Here is a 20,265-nt window from a genome sequence, read left to right as displayed (position 1 = left end):
AGCAAAGAACTGGCTCCAGCATTCATAGAAATAACAATTTATTAAATGCATAAGACAATAGCATAGCTGGCTATCATCCAAATGCTCACACGACAGGTATTTTAGAGCTACTAAGTCTAATAGAAGCGTAGACCATCTTTCTAAAAATGCAAAATTGAGTACAGGGGGCCATGAAGGATTTGTGGCATGTGAAGCTATGTGTAAGCGTGGGATAATCAAAAAATTATCATTTATTAAGCACCTTCTGTTTATCAGGCACTGTACTAAGCTGTGAGGTCACAAAAAAGGCAAAAGACTTAAGGAGGCAAGAGGAAGGAAAAGACTGAAGAATCATAAGGAAAAAAGACACGACTATTGGACCGTGGATACAGGGGAGAATGGAAACAACTCACAAGAGTAGTTTTAGGAACAACTCAAGATATATTTTGTTCCAAGATTGTGGCAAGGCAAAGATAATAAGGCAACAAGTATTTATTAAGTGCTGACTGTATATCAGGCACTCTAAGTACTGAGGTACAAAGGAAAGAAAAGAGTCCTTGTAAGGAGAATGAATGAATGAATGAATGAATGAATGAATGAATGAATGAATGAATAACATTTATTAAGCTCTTACTAGGTACAAAGTTCTGTGCCAAGTAGTCCCTGATCTCAAGGAACTCTTATTCTGAATGGAGAGAGTAATGTATAGGTTTCAACTGTCAGTCAGATGAAACATTGCCAGCATTCTTAGGGTGCAGAAGGAAAACACAAGGTAACCAGCATCCCTTAATGTAATTCCTTCGGGCAATTCTTATGTTTCCAATTTGGAAGCATTTGGCATATTGAAGCAAGAACTTTGGTAGCAAGAAAGTTGTTTTCGGGGTATTTTATAAATTGAATGTCTGAGGAGGTTGGGGCTCTAGCACCGGCAGGAGGAGTTATCCTTTCCCTTTGCTTTACAGATGAGGAAAATGAGGCACAGGGATGGGGAAACGATTTCCCTGAGGCACATTTGTCGTAAAATGGCCAAAGGAGCCGGATTGAATGCCTCAGTTGTCTAGCTCCAAAGACATCCCTCTAGACCTAAGTGCCCCACCCATCCCCTCCCCCACTGGTCCTTCTCTCCCTAACTGCCATGGAATTCTGCAATTCCAACAGGCTGCGTTACTTCACAAGGGACAGTTGCTGTGGAAGTTTGCTTGGTGACTCCGGTCGTGAAGAAATGGGCCAAACCTGGGGCGCAGGTGTCCAAAGGGTGACTCGCTGGTGTGGCGGCAGACCCCTAGGTAAGCAGGAGTGGGGGTGAGGGGAAACATCAGTCTGACTTGGGGTTCATCTCGTAGGGGAGGCAAGGCTGGGACTGTGGATTCTTGGCTGCTTTTCTTTTCTTCTGATCAAAAGCCTCCCATAGAAGGCACTTGGACAACCCCTTTGTCCCAGGGACCTCTCAGTTGGATAAGACATCCCAAAGTCTGAGACGACTCTCTGTCCCCCAAATCTCCCTGACTGGCCTGGCTCCTTGCACTGTCGTGTGGGTTACACTGCTGTGTGTGTCTGTCTCAGAGCTCCCCTGGTGGACCATGAGCTATGTTCTGGTGAAGGCAATGGTCAGGTTGGCTCTTTCATCTTTGTACCTTGAGGGCTTTGAATACCTGACGCTGCCTCAGCTTCGAACGCACTGGGGCAGCCAGCACCGCAAAGGCTTGACCTCTTTCCTCATCACCCGTCACGGTGTTTGTAACCCTCCGTAGGGGAAGACTCTAGGTCCCATGTTGGTGCTTTCTCCTCTGGGGAGCCTGGTAGCATATTTCCTCAGCTGGTGGCTTAGTGGCTGGAACTCTGGACCTGGGCACTTACTGGCTGTGTGAGCCCGGGCTAATCACTGAACTTCTGTGTGCCTCATTTTCCGCAACTGTCAAATGGGAACAGTCATAGCACCTGATTCCCAAGGTGGTGAGGATTAAGGGAAATAGTATAGGTAAGGCACTTTGCAGAATTGAAAGCACTTTTGAAAATGATTATTCCCATCAATAGTAATGGACCTGAGATCCCAAAGCCTCTTTGCCAGGCAGGGATTTTGTTCCCAGTGGAGCTTGGAGTGGGTGTATGGGCCTGGCTCTTCCTATCTGTACTCCCCAATTTCTGCCTGGCTGTCCTGTTCCCTTCTGGAATTCAGGGCTCACTTTGCTGAGGAGACCTGAAGACCTGCAGTTGGGGCTTGTGTTGATGTGAGTCATGAGGGACAGGTCTTGGTTGCCTTGCCTGCCTTCATCCTACTTTATCCCTTTCCTCTGGTTTCCTCCTTGGGATATGGATTCTTCCTGCGGGGAATGGATCTGCTGGGGATTTGCATCCCCTCTAGCTCCCAGGGTGTTGAATTGAAGGGAACTGATCAACATGAAGAGGGGTCATGTTGACATTGGTGAGCAGTGGGGTGCTGGCCCGAGGTTGCTTTGCGGAATGGTTAGCCATCAGAGGGAGGATGTTGGGTTCCTGCGGCTTCTGCATCCTCAGGACAGCAGTATGAAATGAGCATGCGAGCTCCTTCTGATGCCCCATGGCCTCCCTGGGCTGGGTTGCCTGAGTCCCCAACCAATTCCTTACTGCATTTGGGGTGTAAAGCATCTGAGGGAGAAGAATGCCAGGTAGTTGCTGGGCCGGCACTCCACCTTCCTTCCCTGGTTGCCCCTGCCTCCCGATCCTGGCTCAGTTTAAGGGGCACCAGCCTGTGATGTCTGACCCATGTCTGAGAGAGGTTTGGCTTCTGGGCCTCTCTCTCCAAGTCAGTTCTCTCTTCCTTGCCTCACCCTGGGACCACAGATGTACACTCACTGGTCCCTGTGGCCCGCCAGCCAGTCGCCAAGGCTCCTATTAATCACTTTCTTCCTGCCCAGCGTGCTGCTAGGTGCTGACCTCCCAGCTTGCTGCCAAGACACAAAGATCAAATGGCACTTGTTGGAGCTTCTAACAGCTTGAGAATATTCAGATGACAATTAGGAAGGAAGGGAATGCTTTCTCTGTGCCTGGCCCTGGGCTTAACGTGGCAGATACAATCAAGCCAAGCTGGTGCCAGCCTTCATGGGGCATTTAGGTTCTTACATGGTAGATAACACAAGGAAGTGGTAACCAGTGTGGGGCATGGACTGAAACATAGTACCCAGAATGAGTACACTTGACTTTGAACTGTTGATTTGATTCCTTGCAACCATTTAGCCTTTCTGAGATCACTGCTGCCTTTCCAATGTCGTCGAAACACCTACGACCTCCAGAGAGATGGAGTGCAGAGACTGGAAAGGGAGCCAGTGAGATGCATCAGCATCAGAAAATACGAAGGTATCCAGATTGCTGCTGCAGTGAAGACATTCTTGGCATCTGAAGATGCTCCCAATGGCTAGTGCATTCAGGGTGGAGGGATGGGAGTGATCTTAAAGCCTGGACCTGGTCCCCTTCCCCTGAGCAACCCTGGAGCCTGCTTCAGATGATTTTTCTCAGCAGGTGACCTGGGAATTCTCATTTTGACCTTCCCTTCTGCTCTGAAATTGCAGATGGCACCATGGGGACCACCATAGGCTCTGGGAGAGTCCTGGAGGCCCACAGAAATGAGACGGTGTGGCTGCAGCAGATGCAGGAGGAGGAGGGTTTGAGCACTTTTTCCAGGTTAGCCTGGGGCCAAGGGACCCGCATGGGTGCAGCAACCCAGGGCAAGGGGTATTGGGCAAAATTGAGTGACCTGAGGGATTGGGGACAGAAACCATTATTTAAAATAATTTAGGAACCGTATGGGGAATCTGGACCCTGTTGCAAGGCAGAGTCACACGAACTGAGAAAGCACAAACAAACAAGGACAAGCATGTGTCCCATTACACTCCTGCTCCAAGCTCTGCCATTTTGGCCTGTTTTCCTTCCTTCCCTCACCTCCTCTTTCTTTTCTTCTTTTCCTTTCTTTCTCCTTCCATCCTTCTCTCCCTTATTACCTCCCTCTATGCCAGGCATTGTATGGAGCCCAGAGAATGAGAAACTCTCTTCTCTGTGGACTGGATCTTATGTTCTAAAGGGATGTGACCAGTCTTCTGGACTTGCCCTTCCTATGTTCCATCAGTATCTGGCTTCCCCAAGGCTAAGTGGGCAAGGCAGAACAATGGAGACAGGCCTGAGTTTGGTGTCAGCATCTATCTCCAGCCCTCCTAGTCTGTGCTAGCTCCCTAGGCCTCTGTAAATAGTGGGAGCTGGGCCAGAAGGCTTCCAAAGTCCCATCCATTCAAATGGTGGTCCAGTGATGATGGTAGTACTCTCAACACTGTGCTTGGTGCTGTGGGAAACATGGAGGGAAGTAGGAGATGTTGAGGGGAGAGGAGACCCAGGCAAGCAGCAAGGGCAGGACAGGGGAGAGTTTGGTGCCGACGTGCAGGCCCTGCAGAGAGTCTAGGACCCAGATTGGAAACCAGAAGGGACCTTGGAGGTCCTGGAGTCCAAGACTCTCATTTTCACAGACGAAGAAACTGAGGTACGCAGGCAAAATGACTTGCCCATGGTCCCCTAGCTAGTCAGTGTCTGAGGCTGAATTTGAACTCAGGCCTTCCTGATTCCAGGCCAGTGCTCTATCCACTGTGAGTTCCTTAAGGGCAGGGAACATATTCGGGATTTTCTTTGTTTGCCAGGCATAGGTTTGTAGACTGAGAGACAGAGCCTCCCAGATGGGCGATGCCTAGGGCCGTGGTGTCAAGACCCTATTTTCTGCTTCCTGCAGGGGGTCTGGCCCCAGGAGGCCCAAGAGCAGTCAGCACCACCAGCAGCTACTTGCGGTCAAAGAGAGCTTGGAGAAGCTGGTCCCGGGGGTGGCTGAGAACGGCTCCGTCTCTTGTGGGACCCAAAGCCAAGCAGCAGCGGTCCCCTCGCTGCCTGCCTCCCCTACGGAGTTCCCCAGAATGTCAGGGAACCTGCCATGCTCAGGTAAGCTCGTACCCGTCGTGGAGATTGGCGTCAGCGATCAGCAGAGTGCCGAGAAGTGCCTGGTGGTGAGCAAGGCTAGCACAGGTCCTCTCTTTGGGCCAGTTCTACTGCTGTGGCTTGGTTCCCTCTGTGCCCTAAATCTGCAACAAGGATCTAAAAAGATATCGGGGGTGAAAGGTTCGGAGGAAGGGTGGGTCTCCATTGTCTTCTTCTCTCCGTAGAGAGCACGATGGACCAAGGTGAGGCGCCCAGGAAGCTTCCTCAGAGCATCAGGTAGGAGGAGCCGCAGGTATCTGTGAGCACAAGTGGCAGGGAGAGACCACACAGGATGGTCCCAGAGCTGGCCAAGGGATCCACGAATTCAGTGCTGCTAAAGTGCCACTGTGTGCCTCAGTGAGCAAAACATCCCGGCACTGCGGGGAGGTCTGCCCTCTGGACGCTTTGACTCAGCCTCTTTCAGAACCTCCAAGGCAAGCTAGGCTTTTGGGGAAAAGCCGCCATCCAGATGAGCTTGGGGTCCCCAAGGCATTCCAGAGATCCTTAATATGGTCCTTGCACAACTCATGCTGACACCCAGCTAAGGCGTCCAAAATAACTTCCTTCTCAGAATCAGCCTTTAAGAAGAGTCTGGTTAGTGGGGCAGGTGAAAGGAAAGGAGGAGGCCATTCCCTAAGTTCTCTGGATGATAAGACCTCAAACTTATTGGTGTGACTTTGGGCAGATGACGTTTCTGGGCCTCAGTTTCCTTCTCTGTCAAATGGGTGAATTGGAAGGCCTCTCAAGCTTTCTTGATGCTCAGTTGGTGACAAAGTGGTGGTGGATCCTGAGTAAACGCTCCTTGTGGCCTTGGTGGGTGGCTCCAGGAAGAATTTTGGCCTCCAGTGGAGAGGGAGGTGTCCTCTCTCCCTCCCTCCCCATATAATCTCGTCTGCCATGTATAGGTGACCTACACACACACACACACACACACACACACACACACACGGAAACACACACACACACACACCTCCCTGTGGAAATTCCCAGTAGGATGTGAGCCTCTGAGAGCAGAACTTGTTCAATCTTTACTGCTGGAGCCTCAGAACCTAGAACAAGGCTTTTTGATGGAGGAGGTGGTTAGAAAAGTTGTATTTGATTTAATCAGACACATATGATTCCGTAGCAGTGTGTGTGTGTGATTCTCATCCTGCCTGTTGGCATCTGGTGTTCCTGTAAGATTGTGCATTCTCTGAGGGCAGGTGGGGACTTGGCTTTTGTCCCTCCCCAGGCCAAGATAGAGCCCTCCAGGAGTGAGTGCCTAGGCCTGTGATTGTTAAAGTGTGCCAGGTCTAGGATGTGGAGGGAGGAGGAAGGCTGAGACTCCACCTGTCAGGGCCTGGCTGCTTGGACTGTGGCAGGGGGCTGCTGTCATCTGTCCCAGGGCACCCATGGGTGCTGATTCTGCCCCCACAGGCGGAGGTGGAGCTACAAGCAAGCTGTCAGTAAGGCGGCTGAGAAATGGCACCACATGGACGATGAGGCTCTCACTCCTCCTTGCACCAAGACAGCCTTACCTGTTTGCCCCGGCCGTAAGGTAAGGCAGGTGAGGCACACTCCCCATCCTGGCTGCTGCTAGGCTGGCGCCATGCCCACGCCTTCCTCATTATCTCCCTGGGCAGGTGGTGCAGCCCGTACGAATGTTCCTACAGACAGTGAGAAAGAAGCAGATGCTCGTGACGCTGACCTCCGCCAGCCGCCCCAGTGTCATGAAGTCGTTCATCAAGCGCAACACTGTCCACCATCTGGATGCCGAGGTCAGCACCGGGGCCAGGGGTAGCCACCAGAGGAACTTCTCTGCTTGGCCTGTGCCTGGGACTTCCACGGGACAGCTGGGAGTGCAGTTTTGCGTTGGTGACCTTCTCAGAGAACTTGGGTCCAAATAGTCCAAGCAGTGCCTGTACGTGAGCCAGAGGTTTGGTTTGAGTGTAGAGAGGATGCAGGTTTAACCCTGGCACTCTAGGTCCTGACTAAGAGCTGAGGCTCAATTGAACGTTCCATGTGGGTTGTATACAGAATCGTCTTAGGAGATGAGTTTTCTTCAGTGGTGTGTCAGCCCCATAGTGTGCATGAGCATCAAGGGAAACTCAGATTACTCTGCTTAGCTTGCCCGAGGTTTTAGAGGAAATGGCTGGGTCAGAGGTTGGGCAGGCAGGCAGCCCCCCTGCCCTGGAGCAGCCTGGAGGACTGGCTTCAAGGGCAGGGGTGTCCAAGGCCTCTGGCTGTGTGCCTGGCAGGGGTGTGTGAGGCAGCGAGAAGACTTAATGCCAGGTTTTCCTCCTTTTCTCCTTTCACAGGGCACTTTTGTCCTGAGTAATCCACCCACCTATCATCTTAGGAGTATAGCCACCCATCCCCACCCTCCCTACTGGACCACTACTTCCTAAAGTGCTAGAATGCCTTGTTTTACACGTGAACTTTGTGAGTGTGTCAGCAGAGTAACTCCCTGGGGAAGGGAGCCCCAGGAGGTCGAGTCGCTGGTTCAGGGTCACCCAGCAAGTCCTTGCAGGGCTTGTCCCGGGTTGCTGGCCCAGCACAGATGGCCCAACACGGGCATTCCCTTTGCACTGTCGGCAGCCACGACCCAACGCCTGACCCTCCTGGATCCTGAGGCCTCAGTCCTGGGCTCTTGCCAGCAAAGAAACAAATGGCCCCCTGGTCTACCTTGCCCCCGATTTTCCCGCGTACCCTGGCTCGATGGTAGGCGATGGTGCTCCCCACTTTAGAATGCTAGTATTGACCTTTTCAGCTCCTGTTAGTGAGAAAAACTATGTTTTCAAAGTCTCATTCCTAATTCCCAGAGTCTCTGAGAGATCCTTCTTAAGGAGCTTGTACCTGTCCTTTGAGTTTGGTCTAAGGAGCACACCACTGTTGGGGTTGGTTCCTGCTCCCAGGGGCATTCCACAAACTTTCTGGTCAGTTGATTTTAAAGTTGTGGAAATGACTTGCCTTTTGGAATTGAAGTGGGGGTAGAGCCATGAGACAGACCTTGAGTGATGAAGGAGAAGGGAACCTGAGTCTTGGGCAGAGAAAGGCCCATCACCATCATCAGCCTGTGGGAATCAGGAAAGGAGCCTGGGGAAGCAGGGCAGCTGCGTCTGTAACTTTGTGCTGAGGACTGCACAGTCTCGCCTAATTCACTGTGCCCAGCTAGGGGTAATGCCCCTAGGATCCCCACATCCTAAGGCCAGCAGTTTTCTGTAAGGGGTCTTAGGGTTATTTGGGAGAGTTCTCCCACTTACCTAAATCTGGGTTCCTGGGGTGAGATTCTTCCTGGCCTTCTTGGCTACTTCTTAAGAGTTCAGGGCCATGCCCAAGGTCCAGGCCAAGCAGCTGATTCTGTCTTGGAATATTCGCATGCTTCCTCCAAGGGGAGCAGCCTTTTCCATTTATGTTCTAGAGACCAGAAAGAGCCCAGCGGGTGATTAGTAGTCAAGGAGATCATATTTTCCTCCTTCTGGGAATGAGGAGTTCCTTGCCTTGAAGCCTTGGGGAACGGGGTAGCATTTCTGGCCAGAGTTGTGGTGTCCTGGCTCTCCTCTGAGGAGAGCTTTGTCCCACAATGACCTACTGAACTTGGGAGTCATGGCATTCCAGGGAAGGCAGTTCATCCCAAAATCTCTGTTTAGGGAGGGATCAGAGTGTTGTTACCTTCAAGAGATTGTGGACTCCCAGGCAGGTCACAGGATCTGCAGTGCTCTGGGCCCTTGCTTTAGCTGGTGAAGAAATGTCGATAGAGAGTGGTGGAGGGAGGTACCAAGCTGGGAATTCTCACGAGACTTGGCTGCTCCCCAAAGCCCCCAAGTTTGTCAGTTAAACGTTCTTCAGGAGCTGCTGCTTAAAGCATTTCTGGGCCGAATCTTTTCAGAAAGGACTTTGGTTTCATCCATTTGAAGGACTTTTGTCTATTCGATTTGATGAACATTGGCTGACACCTGAATTTTTGAACCAAGCAAACGCAGTTGTATCAGTCATCCTGAAAATGCTGTCTCCCACTATTCTCTCCATTGTCATGCTTCCCACTTTCCCACTTCTTAGTCCACGCTGAGCCAGCTGCACGAATCGGGAGATTTTGCCTCTGGTTGACGGCAGAAAGGGCAGTGCGAAGAGGGAGCTGGAACTCAGTGGGGACTGATCCCTTGGGTAGCGTCTGTGTGGTGAGCTTCGGAAGTTATGTCAACCCTCGTTCTGTGAGAGGGAGGTGTACCGTCCACAGCATCCTGATGGGGTCATCTGTCTAGCCTTTACTGGAACACCTCAGAGCAGCAGGGAGCTCACTAGTTCACAAGGCATGGCCTGTGTCTATGGCTGCCAGCATGATGCTTGAGTGCAGTGGACCTCAAATCCCTGTACATTGGGTCGAGTTAGAAGGCTCCATTCTGCTGTCCCGTTGGTTTCCTGCAGATTTTGACCCCTTCTGGGTGTGCATTCTGAGGCTGGGCAGAGTAGAGCTAGTCACTGTCCTCCTCCGTTCTCCTTTTTCTTCAGTCCCAATGTGATGGATTTCTGAAGCCTGACTCAGTCTTTCCCCTGGAGGGGTATCTAGATCTGGCAGGCCAAGAAGACCCTCGAGGTTCTCTCCCAGCACACTGGGTCCAAGGCTTCTTTCCGGACAGGTGGCCAAGGGGTGTGCGAGGTGTTCTTGTGGGGGCTGCACTCTCCTCGAGCTGGTGGGCTCAGGTATCCTGGGGTCCGATGGTATCGATCATTTGGCCGCACCTCACAGCTTTTGATGGGTGTGAAGCCCAGCTTACCGTGTCTTGTACGTGAGGCTTTGGATCAGCCCCTTGCCTCTTTGGATCAGTGAGGCCCTGATGTTGACTATCAAGAGGAGCCAGGACAGCCTCCGAGCCTTGGTTTCTATACTGCCTCCATGGAAGGGAAGGACAATGAGCCCATTTGACAGATGATGAATTTTGGATCTCAGAGAGGGGAAGCAGTGGTGTACAGCCACCTGGCCAGTTAGTGGTTGGCCAAGCCCTGGGAGGCCACACTGGCAGGACACGAGCCACCCCCTATGCCCTCAGCTTCCCTTCCTTTGACTCATTGATGTCAAGAACAGTTGTTCGAGCATGTGGAGAGAAGAGACAGCTGCCTTCAGAGCCTGGTTCAGGTCCAGTCTGTGACACAGCCCTTCTCATGCTCTCTGCATATCGAATGGGGGGAAGGTGGGCCTTCCAGGGAAAGGGGGTGGGGAGAAGAGAGTCTGGGCATTCTGACCTCTTCTGGCCCCTGGCGGTCTCCCCATCTGCCTCACAGCTGCGATGCCCTTCCTGTCCTCAGGAGAAGGAACTGCAGCAGCTGGAAAACCTGAAAAAGAAGGAGGAGGCTGAGCTCCTAAGAAAGCAGAAGGTGGAGGAGGACCAGCACCAGCACCTGGAGGAGATGAAGATGTGAGTGAGCACCTTCTGGAGACATGGGCGGGCGGTATGGTGGGGAGGACTGAGGGGGCTCGCCAAGCCCAAGAATGGGTCCATTGCTCCTTGTTCCCCCAGGATACGGGAAGAGCACCTATGGAAGGCCCCGAAGGCCCGCAAGCAGGCAGAACAGCTGGAGGTAGAGAAGAAGAAACGCACTGAGCAGAAGTTGGAGGTCAGAGGCAGCCCCAGAGCCTGGGCCCCTGGCAAGATGCTGGGTGGGACAGGGCAGGGTCTTGACCCCTGACCTCCTGGCTCGGGGTCTCTCAGGCAAAGCAGAAGCCGCTGGCTAAGAAGGCCAGCAAGAAAACTGCCAGGAAGCTGGAGGAGGATGAGATGATGCTGAAGCAGGAGGAAGAAGCCTGGAGGCAGAAGAGACTCCAGCAGGTGAGGGCAGATGGGCCACCATGGAGGGAGGAGTGGAGCTGGCCAGCCTCTGGTCCTTAGGCCCCACTTACTTGTGGGCAGCCAACTGTGTGCCCCTGTGTGCTGAGCCTCGAGGCAAGAGGACCTTAGTTCAGATCCAGCTGTGCCACCTTGGTTAGCTCCTTTAACTGTTGCCTGCCTCAGTTTCCTCTTCTGCAAAGTTATATTTGCCTAGTAGAAGTGTTGGTAAGGACCTGAGGAGATAAGCCAAGCCAAACACAACTGAAATGTGATCTTCATCATTCTTGTTGTCAGGGCCCAGCCCCACAACAGAGAGGAACCTAAGAGAGAAAGACTGGGGACAGTTGTTCACCGTCCATTCTGGGATACCTGATGCCCCTCACTGCCTGGTGTGTTATTGGGGCGAGGAGGAGGACTGTGCCACGTGCAGAATATTCATTCTGCAATCAGTCAGAAGCATGGGCCCAATCTGGAGCCAGCATGGATGGTTCTTGTACAACCATTGATTTTAGAGCTGAGGGGGTCTTAAAGACTGTTGAGAGCAGCGGGGATACTGAGGGCGAGCTAGAGCAGCCTGATCCGTGCCCACACCAGTCCTCCTCCTGCTCAGTGAGTTGTCTGTGCTCGGAGGCCCATGTGGCCCGTCGCTCCCCACCTCCCTGACGGAATCCCTCTCCTTTCCACCTGCAGCAGGAGGAGGAGCGGGAGCAGAAGCGGCAGAGGAAGGTGGCAGAAGCCCTAAGAAACGCGGTGCAGCGGAGGCAGCGGGAGAGGCAGCTGGCGCTGGAGAGGGAGATGCAGAGGAAGAGGGAGGAGGAGAGGCTGCAGGCTGAGTGGTGAGGGCCTGTCTGCCCACTGAGCAGCTGTGCCTCCCCTGCCTCTCTGCTCATGTCTGTGTGTGTGTGCGCGTCTGTGAATGTTTCTGTGTGTGCGTGTGGGTGCAGAAGTGTGGCTGTGTGTGCGTGTGTGTGACTGTGTGCATGAGTGTGAGTTCCTGTGTGTGATTATATGGGTGCATGTGTGTGTACATGTGTTTGACTGTGTGTGCTTCTGTGCGACTCTATGTGTGACTGTATGTGTGCATGAATCTGTGCCTGTGTGTGCATGAATGTTTGAGTGTTTATGACTGGTCGTCTGAGATTTTGTGTGTGTGCATGTCACTGTGTGCCTGTGTGCATGTGTTTGGTTGTGTCTTCATATTTGTGTAACTGTGTGTTCTTGTGTGTGTGGCTGTTTCTGGGTCTGAGATTGTGTGTGCGTGTGAATGAGGAGACTGTGTGTGATTGGAATGTGTGTGAAATTGTGTGAGTCTGTGAGAGATTGTGTGTGTGCGACTATGTGCGGCTGAGTGTGAGAGATTGTATTCGTGTGCGTGTGTGTGTGTGTGTGTGAGAGAGAGAGAGAGAGAGAGAAAGAGAGAGAGAGAGACAGAGAGAGAGAGAGGATGTGAATGTGAGTGAGCTCCCTGCAGATACCCGACATCTGTGAGAAGGCCTCTTGGGCAGGGAGGTGCGTGGGGTTACTCCAGGCCACATGCTGGCTCCATTATTTACTTTCAACCGGTCATTGAGAATGTCCCTTGCCCTCTCCAAGACTCAGTTTCTTTTCCTAAAAGGTGTGGGTGCTAGATGGGCCCTGTCGGGAGACTCACAGGGTCGTGCTGAACTCTCCTCGTAGTTCCTGACCACCTTGGGAGCCTGAGATCATGTTGGCATCACTGGCAGGCAGGGCCATGGAGAGGATGGATTTTCACATTGGGGAGCTTGGGATCATGGAGCACGATTCCCCAGACACATCCTGCTTTTCTTCTTTGTCCTTTGCCCTTCTGGGACTAGCTGTTTTCCTTCCTTTCGATGGGCCATGTCTCCTTACTTCTTAGAACATGAGCAAGCTCTTTATCCCTCGCACTCAACCCAGAGCAGATGCTAAGTCAAGGTCTTTTTCCTTCCTTGGGGTGACTGTCCCGCTGTGTGGGACAATCTCCTTCACTTCTGTCCAATATCACAACAATTTTGAGAGGTGTGTATTTGCAGGGATCATCCCCATTTTGCAGATGAGGAAACTGAGACTTTGACGATTTGAGACACAAGTTGAATTTGTTGGAAGCAGATTTGAGCACGAGCAACGGTTTGTTTTTAATTCTGTATTTTGAAAATAGGTTTTATTAATGTCTTTGACAGGCGTTGTCTGCTCTCCCATAGTATTCCGTCCTGTGACAAGGGAGGTGGGCTGCCCTGACCTCAGGTGGGCAGCACTGTGCCCTCCACCTCCCTACCGCAAATGGGCTGAGGTGCAGGAACAAGAGGGGCTGGGGCGGCTGTTCAGTCCATCTCCCCTTCCATATGATTCTTGGCTCACACTCTTCTGTCCTCATGCCTGCTCTTCTCCTTGGACTTTTCTCGGTACCAGAGCTTCATTTCTTGCTGCATACTAATATTCTGTTACACCCATAGACCAGTTTGATCAGCCCCTCCCCAGTTGGTGTGTTCCTTCTTTGGTAGAGATGCTTCCTCCACGCTGGTGGGGTTCCAGCTCTGCCCAGGTAGCTGTGGCTTCTCAGTGTGGCTGATCCTCAGGTAGCATACCAGGGCCTGGAAATTTAAAGAATGACAAGCAACCCAGCTTACCAGAGAAATTGGCAGACCTTTTCTATGTTTTCATCTCTTTGCTGTCCTAGTTGCAGCCTTTCACACTTTCAGGACAGTGCACTTACTTGGACACTCTAGCCCCATGCTTGTTTTCCGGGATGGTCTGAGGCAGCCCTGCTCGTATTTCACCTCTGTCCTGGTCCTTCGTGGAGTTTTACGGATCACTCTGTATTTTTATCTGCTCCCTTTCCACTTCCTGCGGGCATCAAGTGTTGACCTTTACAATGAGACTTCTGTAGGACAATGATGGTCTGGCACTGAATCTTCTGTGTCCTTTGCACTTTTTCTGAGTTACTAGTCTGCTTAAGTGAGAATTGCCCCAACTGTGTGCCATCTCTTCTTGTTCCAACTTTTGTGACTGGGCGCCAGTCTTGGCCTTCCCTGTAACAGTGGCGCTGCTGGCAGAGGCATTCCCAGGCCCGTCACACACCTCAGTAGACAACCACTTGTTTCTTGCCTTTCCCGCTTTCTCTTGACTCCCGTGTTGGAATTTCAAAGTTTTTCCTCAGCTCTGAGCTTTTCATCAGGGTATTGGAAAGTGCTCTATTCTGTTCAAGACCCCTTTTGTTCCTCTGGAGCATAATTATACTCAGTTTTTGAGCGAATCTCTTGACCGATCCTTTGACTCACTAAGGAGGCCCTGTAGCATTCTGGGATCTGATGGCAGCTACAAATCCTTTTAACGTTTTGGACCATGACAGGTGGACATTTCATTTGAAACGTATGGCTCTGTCTCCACGGATGGGGCAGTTTCTGCATCAGGTTCCCTGCTGTGATGACATTACTGGTCCAGATATGAAATCACGTCCTGATACTTACATGTATGGTTTTGCGTCTCCTATATTCATCATTCCATTTGTTTTCCAAGCACTTGACTCAGAGGCCTATGGTGGGTGTCTGTTTTAGTGGGAGGCAGTACTGATTCCCAGCTCCTGCATCAGTGTTTGGGAATGTTCTTGGATTAAAGTGGAACAGAAAAGAGAGTTCAATTCCTTGAGCATTTCTTGAGTGCCTACTATGTACAAGACACTGTGTCTCAGTTCTCTGGGGGTACAAAGACAGAAACAAAGCAGGCCCTGCCATCTGGGACCTTAGGCTTTCCTGACTTTCATCCTGATGCTCTTTCCCCTGTCCCATTGTCATGAGTAGGTGAAGAGTAGTTAAGACCTGGGCAAAGTGGCAGGAGGGGCCGCAGGGAGGGATTTGAGTCAGGACCAACCCTCTGGCCCCCTTCCTACTGGTGACTGCTGAGGAAGGACTCTTGGTTTTCAGGGAGCGAGCTCTGCAGCTCCACAAGGAGAGATTACTGAAGGAACTGGAAGAGGAGCAGAAGAGAGTGAGGCACTGGGCAGGACCTGGGGTGGGCCTTGGTCTTAGCTACAGCCCCAGCCCTTATCTCCTCCTTCAAGGGTCCCTTCAGAGGCTGCTGCCCCTGGGCTCTTTGGGTTTTCCTGGGACAGGGCAGGGATGAGGGGCAGCGCCTTGGGCAGTTGTCTGGGCTGACGCAATGCTGTTGTGGCCCCAGGAGCAAGATCAGCGCCACAAGCAGGAGCCAAAGAAGCTGCAGAAGGAGCAGGAGAAGAAGGCCAAGGAGGCCAAGGTGGCGGCAGCCACTACTGGAGCCCGTGATAGATGGTTGGATGAGACCACGCACGTGCAGGTGAGGCCCCTTCTGCATCTCACTGCCCAGAAACGTAGAAAGGCAGGCTCCTAGGGGGCTGTTAGGCCACTAGCCAGGTCCACTCTCGGTCTTCTTCCAGTGCTCAGGATAAGAGGTCCCTTGGCCTCTGCTTCAAGATCTCTCAAGACCAGGGAGCCCATCAATTGATCAGCCAGCCCATTGCATTTTGGGAGAGTTCTGAATGTCAGGATGTGCCCAGGGGACCTTCCCACTTTGGCCCTGGTTCTATCCTCTGTTGTCTCAGCCAGGCGCCCACCACACGTGGACGTGAGGGGACAAATTAAGTCTCCTCTTGTCCTGGCTCAGCAGTCCCACGTCCTTTGGCATTGGATTGCCCTTTGCTGCGGACTGTCTGGTTTTCAATATTGTACGACGGGGTGTAGCCTGGGCCTCAGAGGGAGCAGAGGCTAGAGGCACCAGGGCCACCTCCTTGTTTTTGGAAGCCCTGCCCACCTGCCTCTCCCTGTCTTTCTGGGATGCTGTGTCACTGCTGACCTACCCTGAACTTCCTGTCCCCTGAACGTCCTGGGGCCTTTTCACATGACCTTATGACTCTCCACACTTCGCCCTTGCAAATTTGGATTGTCTGAAACCATATTTTGACATTGACACGAATGCCTATTTAATTCCATCTTCTCAACACTGAACTAGGGCTCAGTGGGCTGGCACCGCCAGCATTGTGCAACGTAGCCCAAGGCTGTATCTGAGAGCAGTGGGGGCTAAGGACCAAACAGGACACCACGTTGGGGTTCAGCCTGCAGCATGCACCATTTCCTGTGTGAACTCTTCACTTTCTAGCACCCAGAGTTCTCTTTTGCAACGTGGGGCAGTGGGATGACCTCAATGACCCCACAAGGTCCCACTTAGTTCAAACTCTGAACCTCCTCCACATTCTGTGACCTCTACAGAGGAGAAGGGAAAGAAAGCCTTGGGAGAACTCTCCAAGGGGAGCCCAGTGTGGGGACCCCTTGGCCGCCTGTCAGCCCGAAGCTTAACCAAGCTCTGCAGGCTTGCCTCAGCTCTGTCTGCCAGCAGTTTCCTGATGTTTGGCTTTTTTCGGTCAGCAGAGGGTCAAGTCCAAGAGGTCCTGGCCCTCAGGAGTGTTATCTAGGGTTCAGCTACACACATCGAGATGAGGCCATCTCCATCGGCCTTCCCCATTGCTCTCAGTGATCAGGTCCTTGGTCTATAAGGAGTTGAAGATGCCCCACAAACCCTGTGGGGTCAGTGCACACATTCCCAGAAAAGAAGTCTTTGGACCCTGCCAGACACAAGATTTCCTCCACAGAAACAGGGATTTCTTTTTGTGTTCACATCCTTTCCTCTGACACTCCCAGCTGGAAGCTGAGTGTGACTTATCCACATTGGACACATCAAGAAACGGATCCACATAGAGGTGGAGACATAATGAGAGTGTTCTTCCTGGCCTGTGGCCACTCAGGACCTCAGTCTCTTCATCAGTCAGATGGGGTGGGGGTGGGTTTGCGCTGAATCATCTCCCGGCTTCTTTCAGCTCTGGCAGCCCAAGGGGCCAGGAAGAGATAAAGAGGTCTCCTTTCTTCTTCAGTCTCCAGTTGGCAACTCTTCTGAAATGACCCCCCAGGCCCCCAAGGGGAGTCTCAAGATCATCCCAGACAGTGATGGAATGGATCTGTGTAGTGATGACTCCACAGATGATGAGTTCCAGCCCGGCAGGCCCATTCCTGCTTGGGCCACTGGTAAGTGAAGACCATCTCCCTGAATGACAAATGACACCCCTCATGAGATTGGAGTGAGGTGTACTAAGGGGAGCAATGTTTAAAAGGCTAGAAATGTAGGCTGATAGCAAGTTGTAAAGCTTGGTCTTTCAATGTCAGTGGAAACTTCCATTTGATCTATAGGCTAAGCAGGGGAGGGATGTGGTCCGTCCTGCTGGGCTTTGGAAAAATTCCCGTGTAGCCTTGTGGAGGATGGGTGGGGGAGATCCACAGGGAGGGCAGTGTGCAGGTGAAGTCACGGGGGGCTGTGTGAACTGCTGTGGTGGGCGAGGCAGCATCAATAACTGGGTCAGATTCAGTTCAGATAGTGTAAGGTTTGGTTGGCCCTTGATAGGCCATGTGCGAGGAAAAAGAGTGAGGAGTCTGGGGTAATGCTGAGATTGTGAGCCAGGTGGGCAGTGCTCTCCACAACAAGGTGGAGGTGTCCGTTATGGGAGAGAATTCTGCATGTCAGATATAGAGAACTGGAGGTGCCTGTGAGACATCCTTTTTGAAAGAGCCAGCTGGCAGTGGATGATTTGGGGCTGACACTCAGGAGAGAGCAGAAGGCTATATGGATGCATAGCTCTGGGAGTGATCCACTTCACCAGAGGAAACAGTAGAGAGAGAAAGCAGAATGGGGCCCTAGAAGGATCCTTGATCCAGAGGGCTGATGAGAAGTCAATTAGGAAAGAGGAGAAGCAGGCGAGGGGCAGGTGGCCCGGGATCCATCAGCTGCAGAGATAAGATTGCTCCCTTTGGCACTGAAGAGGTTATTGGGGACAGTTGTATGTGAAGGGGGTGCTGAACATCTGACATGTGAAAGGAGTTCAGTGGAGGGAGGGAAGGCCAGGAGGAGACATGCTGCAAGGTGGGCTCTTAGGAGGTTCCTTCAGGAAGAAGAGAGGAAGGGATGGGATTGAGGTGTCTGGAGAGAAAGGGAATTTACTGAGAGCCTGGGGCCTGAGGTCAGGGGAGGCAGGTTCTCAGATGCAAGGGCTGGCGTTACAAGGGGTGAGGAGAAGGGAATATTTGGAACAACCTTGATGAGGAGAGTCATTAGGACTTGGGTGGCATCTGTTTGTGAGACCCCTGCTCTGATGTGACCCCTGACTCTCCTGCCCCAGGGTTCCAGCTCAGGCAGGCCACCATCTATCAGTACTATGGCCCTCCTGACATTGACCAGATCTTTGGCACCATCCTCAGTCCGGACCTCAAGGACATATTCCAAAAGAGTAAACCACGTTATCACACTCGCACCAGCTCTGCCCTCTGGGATTCCCCACCACTTGCCAGAGTCCCGGAGTTTGAGGGAACTGTCGTATGACCTGCAGACGCCTTGAGATGGGAGCAGGGAGGCCCCTCTTGGCCATCCTGTGCAGTCACAGCCGGACCTCACTGAGACTCCCAAAAGCTGTGGGTGAGCTCGAGGGACAATGGTGCTCACAGCGCCCACATGGTCAAGACAGCAGTCCCTCACCTGTACATAAGTGCTAGCTTGCTAGGTAGCTAGTTCGAAGCTGATGTCAGACTCCAGTGTTACAAGGTTAGGTTAAGAAAAGGTTAGATGATAAGGTTAGGTTAATAAATAAAAATTTTCTGGCATATGATGTGGCATTGTTCCTTTTAGGAAGGTCTTGGTACTTGATCAAGAAACTCTGCAGCGTGACCTGGGCTGGGAGGAGTGGCAATGGTCGGTTTCAGGTGGCCGAGTTCAGCAGGGACCTGGGCTTGGCACTGGGGTGAAACAGCTGACCCTCAGCAGCAGTCAAGGAGCAAGAGAAGGTTCTGAGATGCCTTTGTGCCCTGACAGCCTGGCTTCCAAGGATCTGTCCAGCTCTGCCTTTTCCTGGCCCTCCTGTCCCAGTCATTGTCTACTTCCTGGCTGGAACCTTCTACATCCTGGGTTCTCTGGTTCCTCCAGTGCTGATATTTTACCTCCTCTGCTGCCCTGCTCCTCAGCCTGGACATTTCATGTCCCATGCTGTCTGGTATCCCCAGCCCAGACATTCCTGTACTGTGTTCTCTGGTGCCACCCTGCCGGTTGGGGCTGGATGTGTTGAAGAGACATAGAATCGGGGCAGGTGTGCAGTCAGGGTGCAGTGGGAAATGTTCAGAAATTCTTTTCTCTTTAAGAGTGTGGCCCAAATGGGAGCCCATCTGTGGGTTGCAGCATCTTAACTCTGAAATGCACGCCTGCTCAGGGAGGATGATTAAGGCCCATACCACTAATAGTTATAACAATGACATGTCTGTCTAAGCCTGACAGAGCACCTTGCAAAGGTCATTTCATTGTATCCCTCACAACCCTGGTAACTCGGTGCTGTGATCCTCATTTTTCAGCTGGGGAAATCAAGGCAGGCAGCAGCTCATTGACTCGCCCTGCACTTCATGCACCTGGTACATGTCTAAGGCAGGATTGGAAACTGGGGTCTTCCTGACTTCGAGCCCAGGCTCTCTTCATCTTGCTGCAGACATTCACTAGTAGAGTGACCCTGCGCAAGTCGCTTCGCCCAGCTTGCCTCTGTTTCCTCACCTGGAAAATAAGCTGGAGGAGGCTGTGGCAAATCTGCTCCCATATACGTGCAAGGAGAACCGCCAATGGGATTACAGAATTGGACAAGACTGAACGTACTTTAGGCTGATGATGAAGTGCTTTGTGGCTTACAGCAGGCTTCACCTGCATCCTTGACAATAACCACACCTACTTAAGAATGAGAAAAATGAGGCCCAGACTCCCCTCCCTGCTTCAAGGAGCAGACTCGGTGCTGGTGCTTGGACCCAACCTCTGACCTCACTGCTGGGTTTTCGGCACAATACCATGCTTACATCGCCTCTCATGTGGGCCCAAAACTCCCGTGGATGTGGCAGGAAAGGGAAGAGGCCAGACATACCTCTGCAACTTTTGTCTCTCCTTTGATTTCTCCTGAGGGGGTTATTTTTTTTTTTCAAATTCAGAATCAATCTGAACGAAACTATTTCCAAGTAGTGTTTAAAAGGTCTTGGGTGTTTCCCCAGTTAATCACTCTCCATCCCTCCCAAGAGCATACCTGCTCCCTCCACATCAGTGTTTGAGAGGTAACCTGGACCAGAGCTGGTGGGGAACCCGAAGCTGAAATTCAATGTCTCCATGGGGATGAAACTGTCTGTGTGACCCTGTCAAGTCACTTAAGCTGAGCCTCAACGCTTCCATCTCTAAAATGGGCATCAGAATGTGTCATAAAGTGGTTGTGAGAATCCAATGAGCTCATGGTGGTAAAGTGTCAGACATATTGCTGCTTGGTCCTTGAACAATTCATTTCACTTCTTGGCCTCTGTTTCCCCATATGTAAAAGAAGGGGGCTCCATCAGATGACCTTTGAAGCCTCTTCTAGCTCTGCAACTGTGATCCCATTAAATTCTTTTAAAAGTAGTTATTAATGACTTACAAT

The 20,265-nt window shown here is 51.9% G+C and overlaps 1 protein-coding gene across 1 annotated transcript; it reads left to right on the top strand.

Annotated features, from left to right (window-relative positions):
- The first annotated feature begins 730 nt into the window (after window positions 1-730).
- LOC140522118 (inner centromere protein-like) lies at window positions 731-18,444 on the top strand. The gene is made up of 16 exons (XM_072637193.1): window positions 731-751; window positions 1,138-1,265; window positions 3,193-3,312; window positions 3,525-3,636; window positions 4,727-4,929; window positions 5,151-5,202; window positions 6,382-6,502; window positions 6,588-6,722; window positions 10,225-10,358; window positions 10,461-10,557; window positions 10,653-10,769; window positions 11,460-11,605; window positions 14,690-14,753; window positions 14,943-15,077; window positions 16,612-16,816; window positions 17,962-18,444. Exons 2-16 carry the CDS (start codon window positions 1,202-1,204, stop codon window positions 18,159-18,161), a joined length of 1,905 nt encoding a protein of 634 aa, XP_072493294.1. The 5' UTR covers window positions 731-751; window positions 1,138-1,201; the 3' UTR covers window positions 18,162-18,444.
- Window positions 18,445-20,265: the final 1,821 nt, after the last annotated feature.

This window comes from Notamacropus eugenii, chromosome 2, assembly GCF_028372415.1.
Source record: "Notamacropus eugenii isolate mMacEug1 chromosome 2, mMacEug1.pri_v2, whole genome shotgun sequence".
NCBI classification, from domain to species: Eukaryota; Metazoa; Chordata; class Mammalia; order Diprotodontia; family Macropodidae; genus Notamacropus; species Notamacropus eugenii.
Note: the sequence above shows the minus strand (reverse complement) of the source record. Positions and strands in the feature narration are given on the sequence as shown.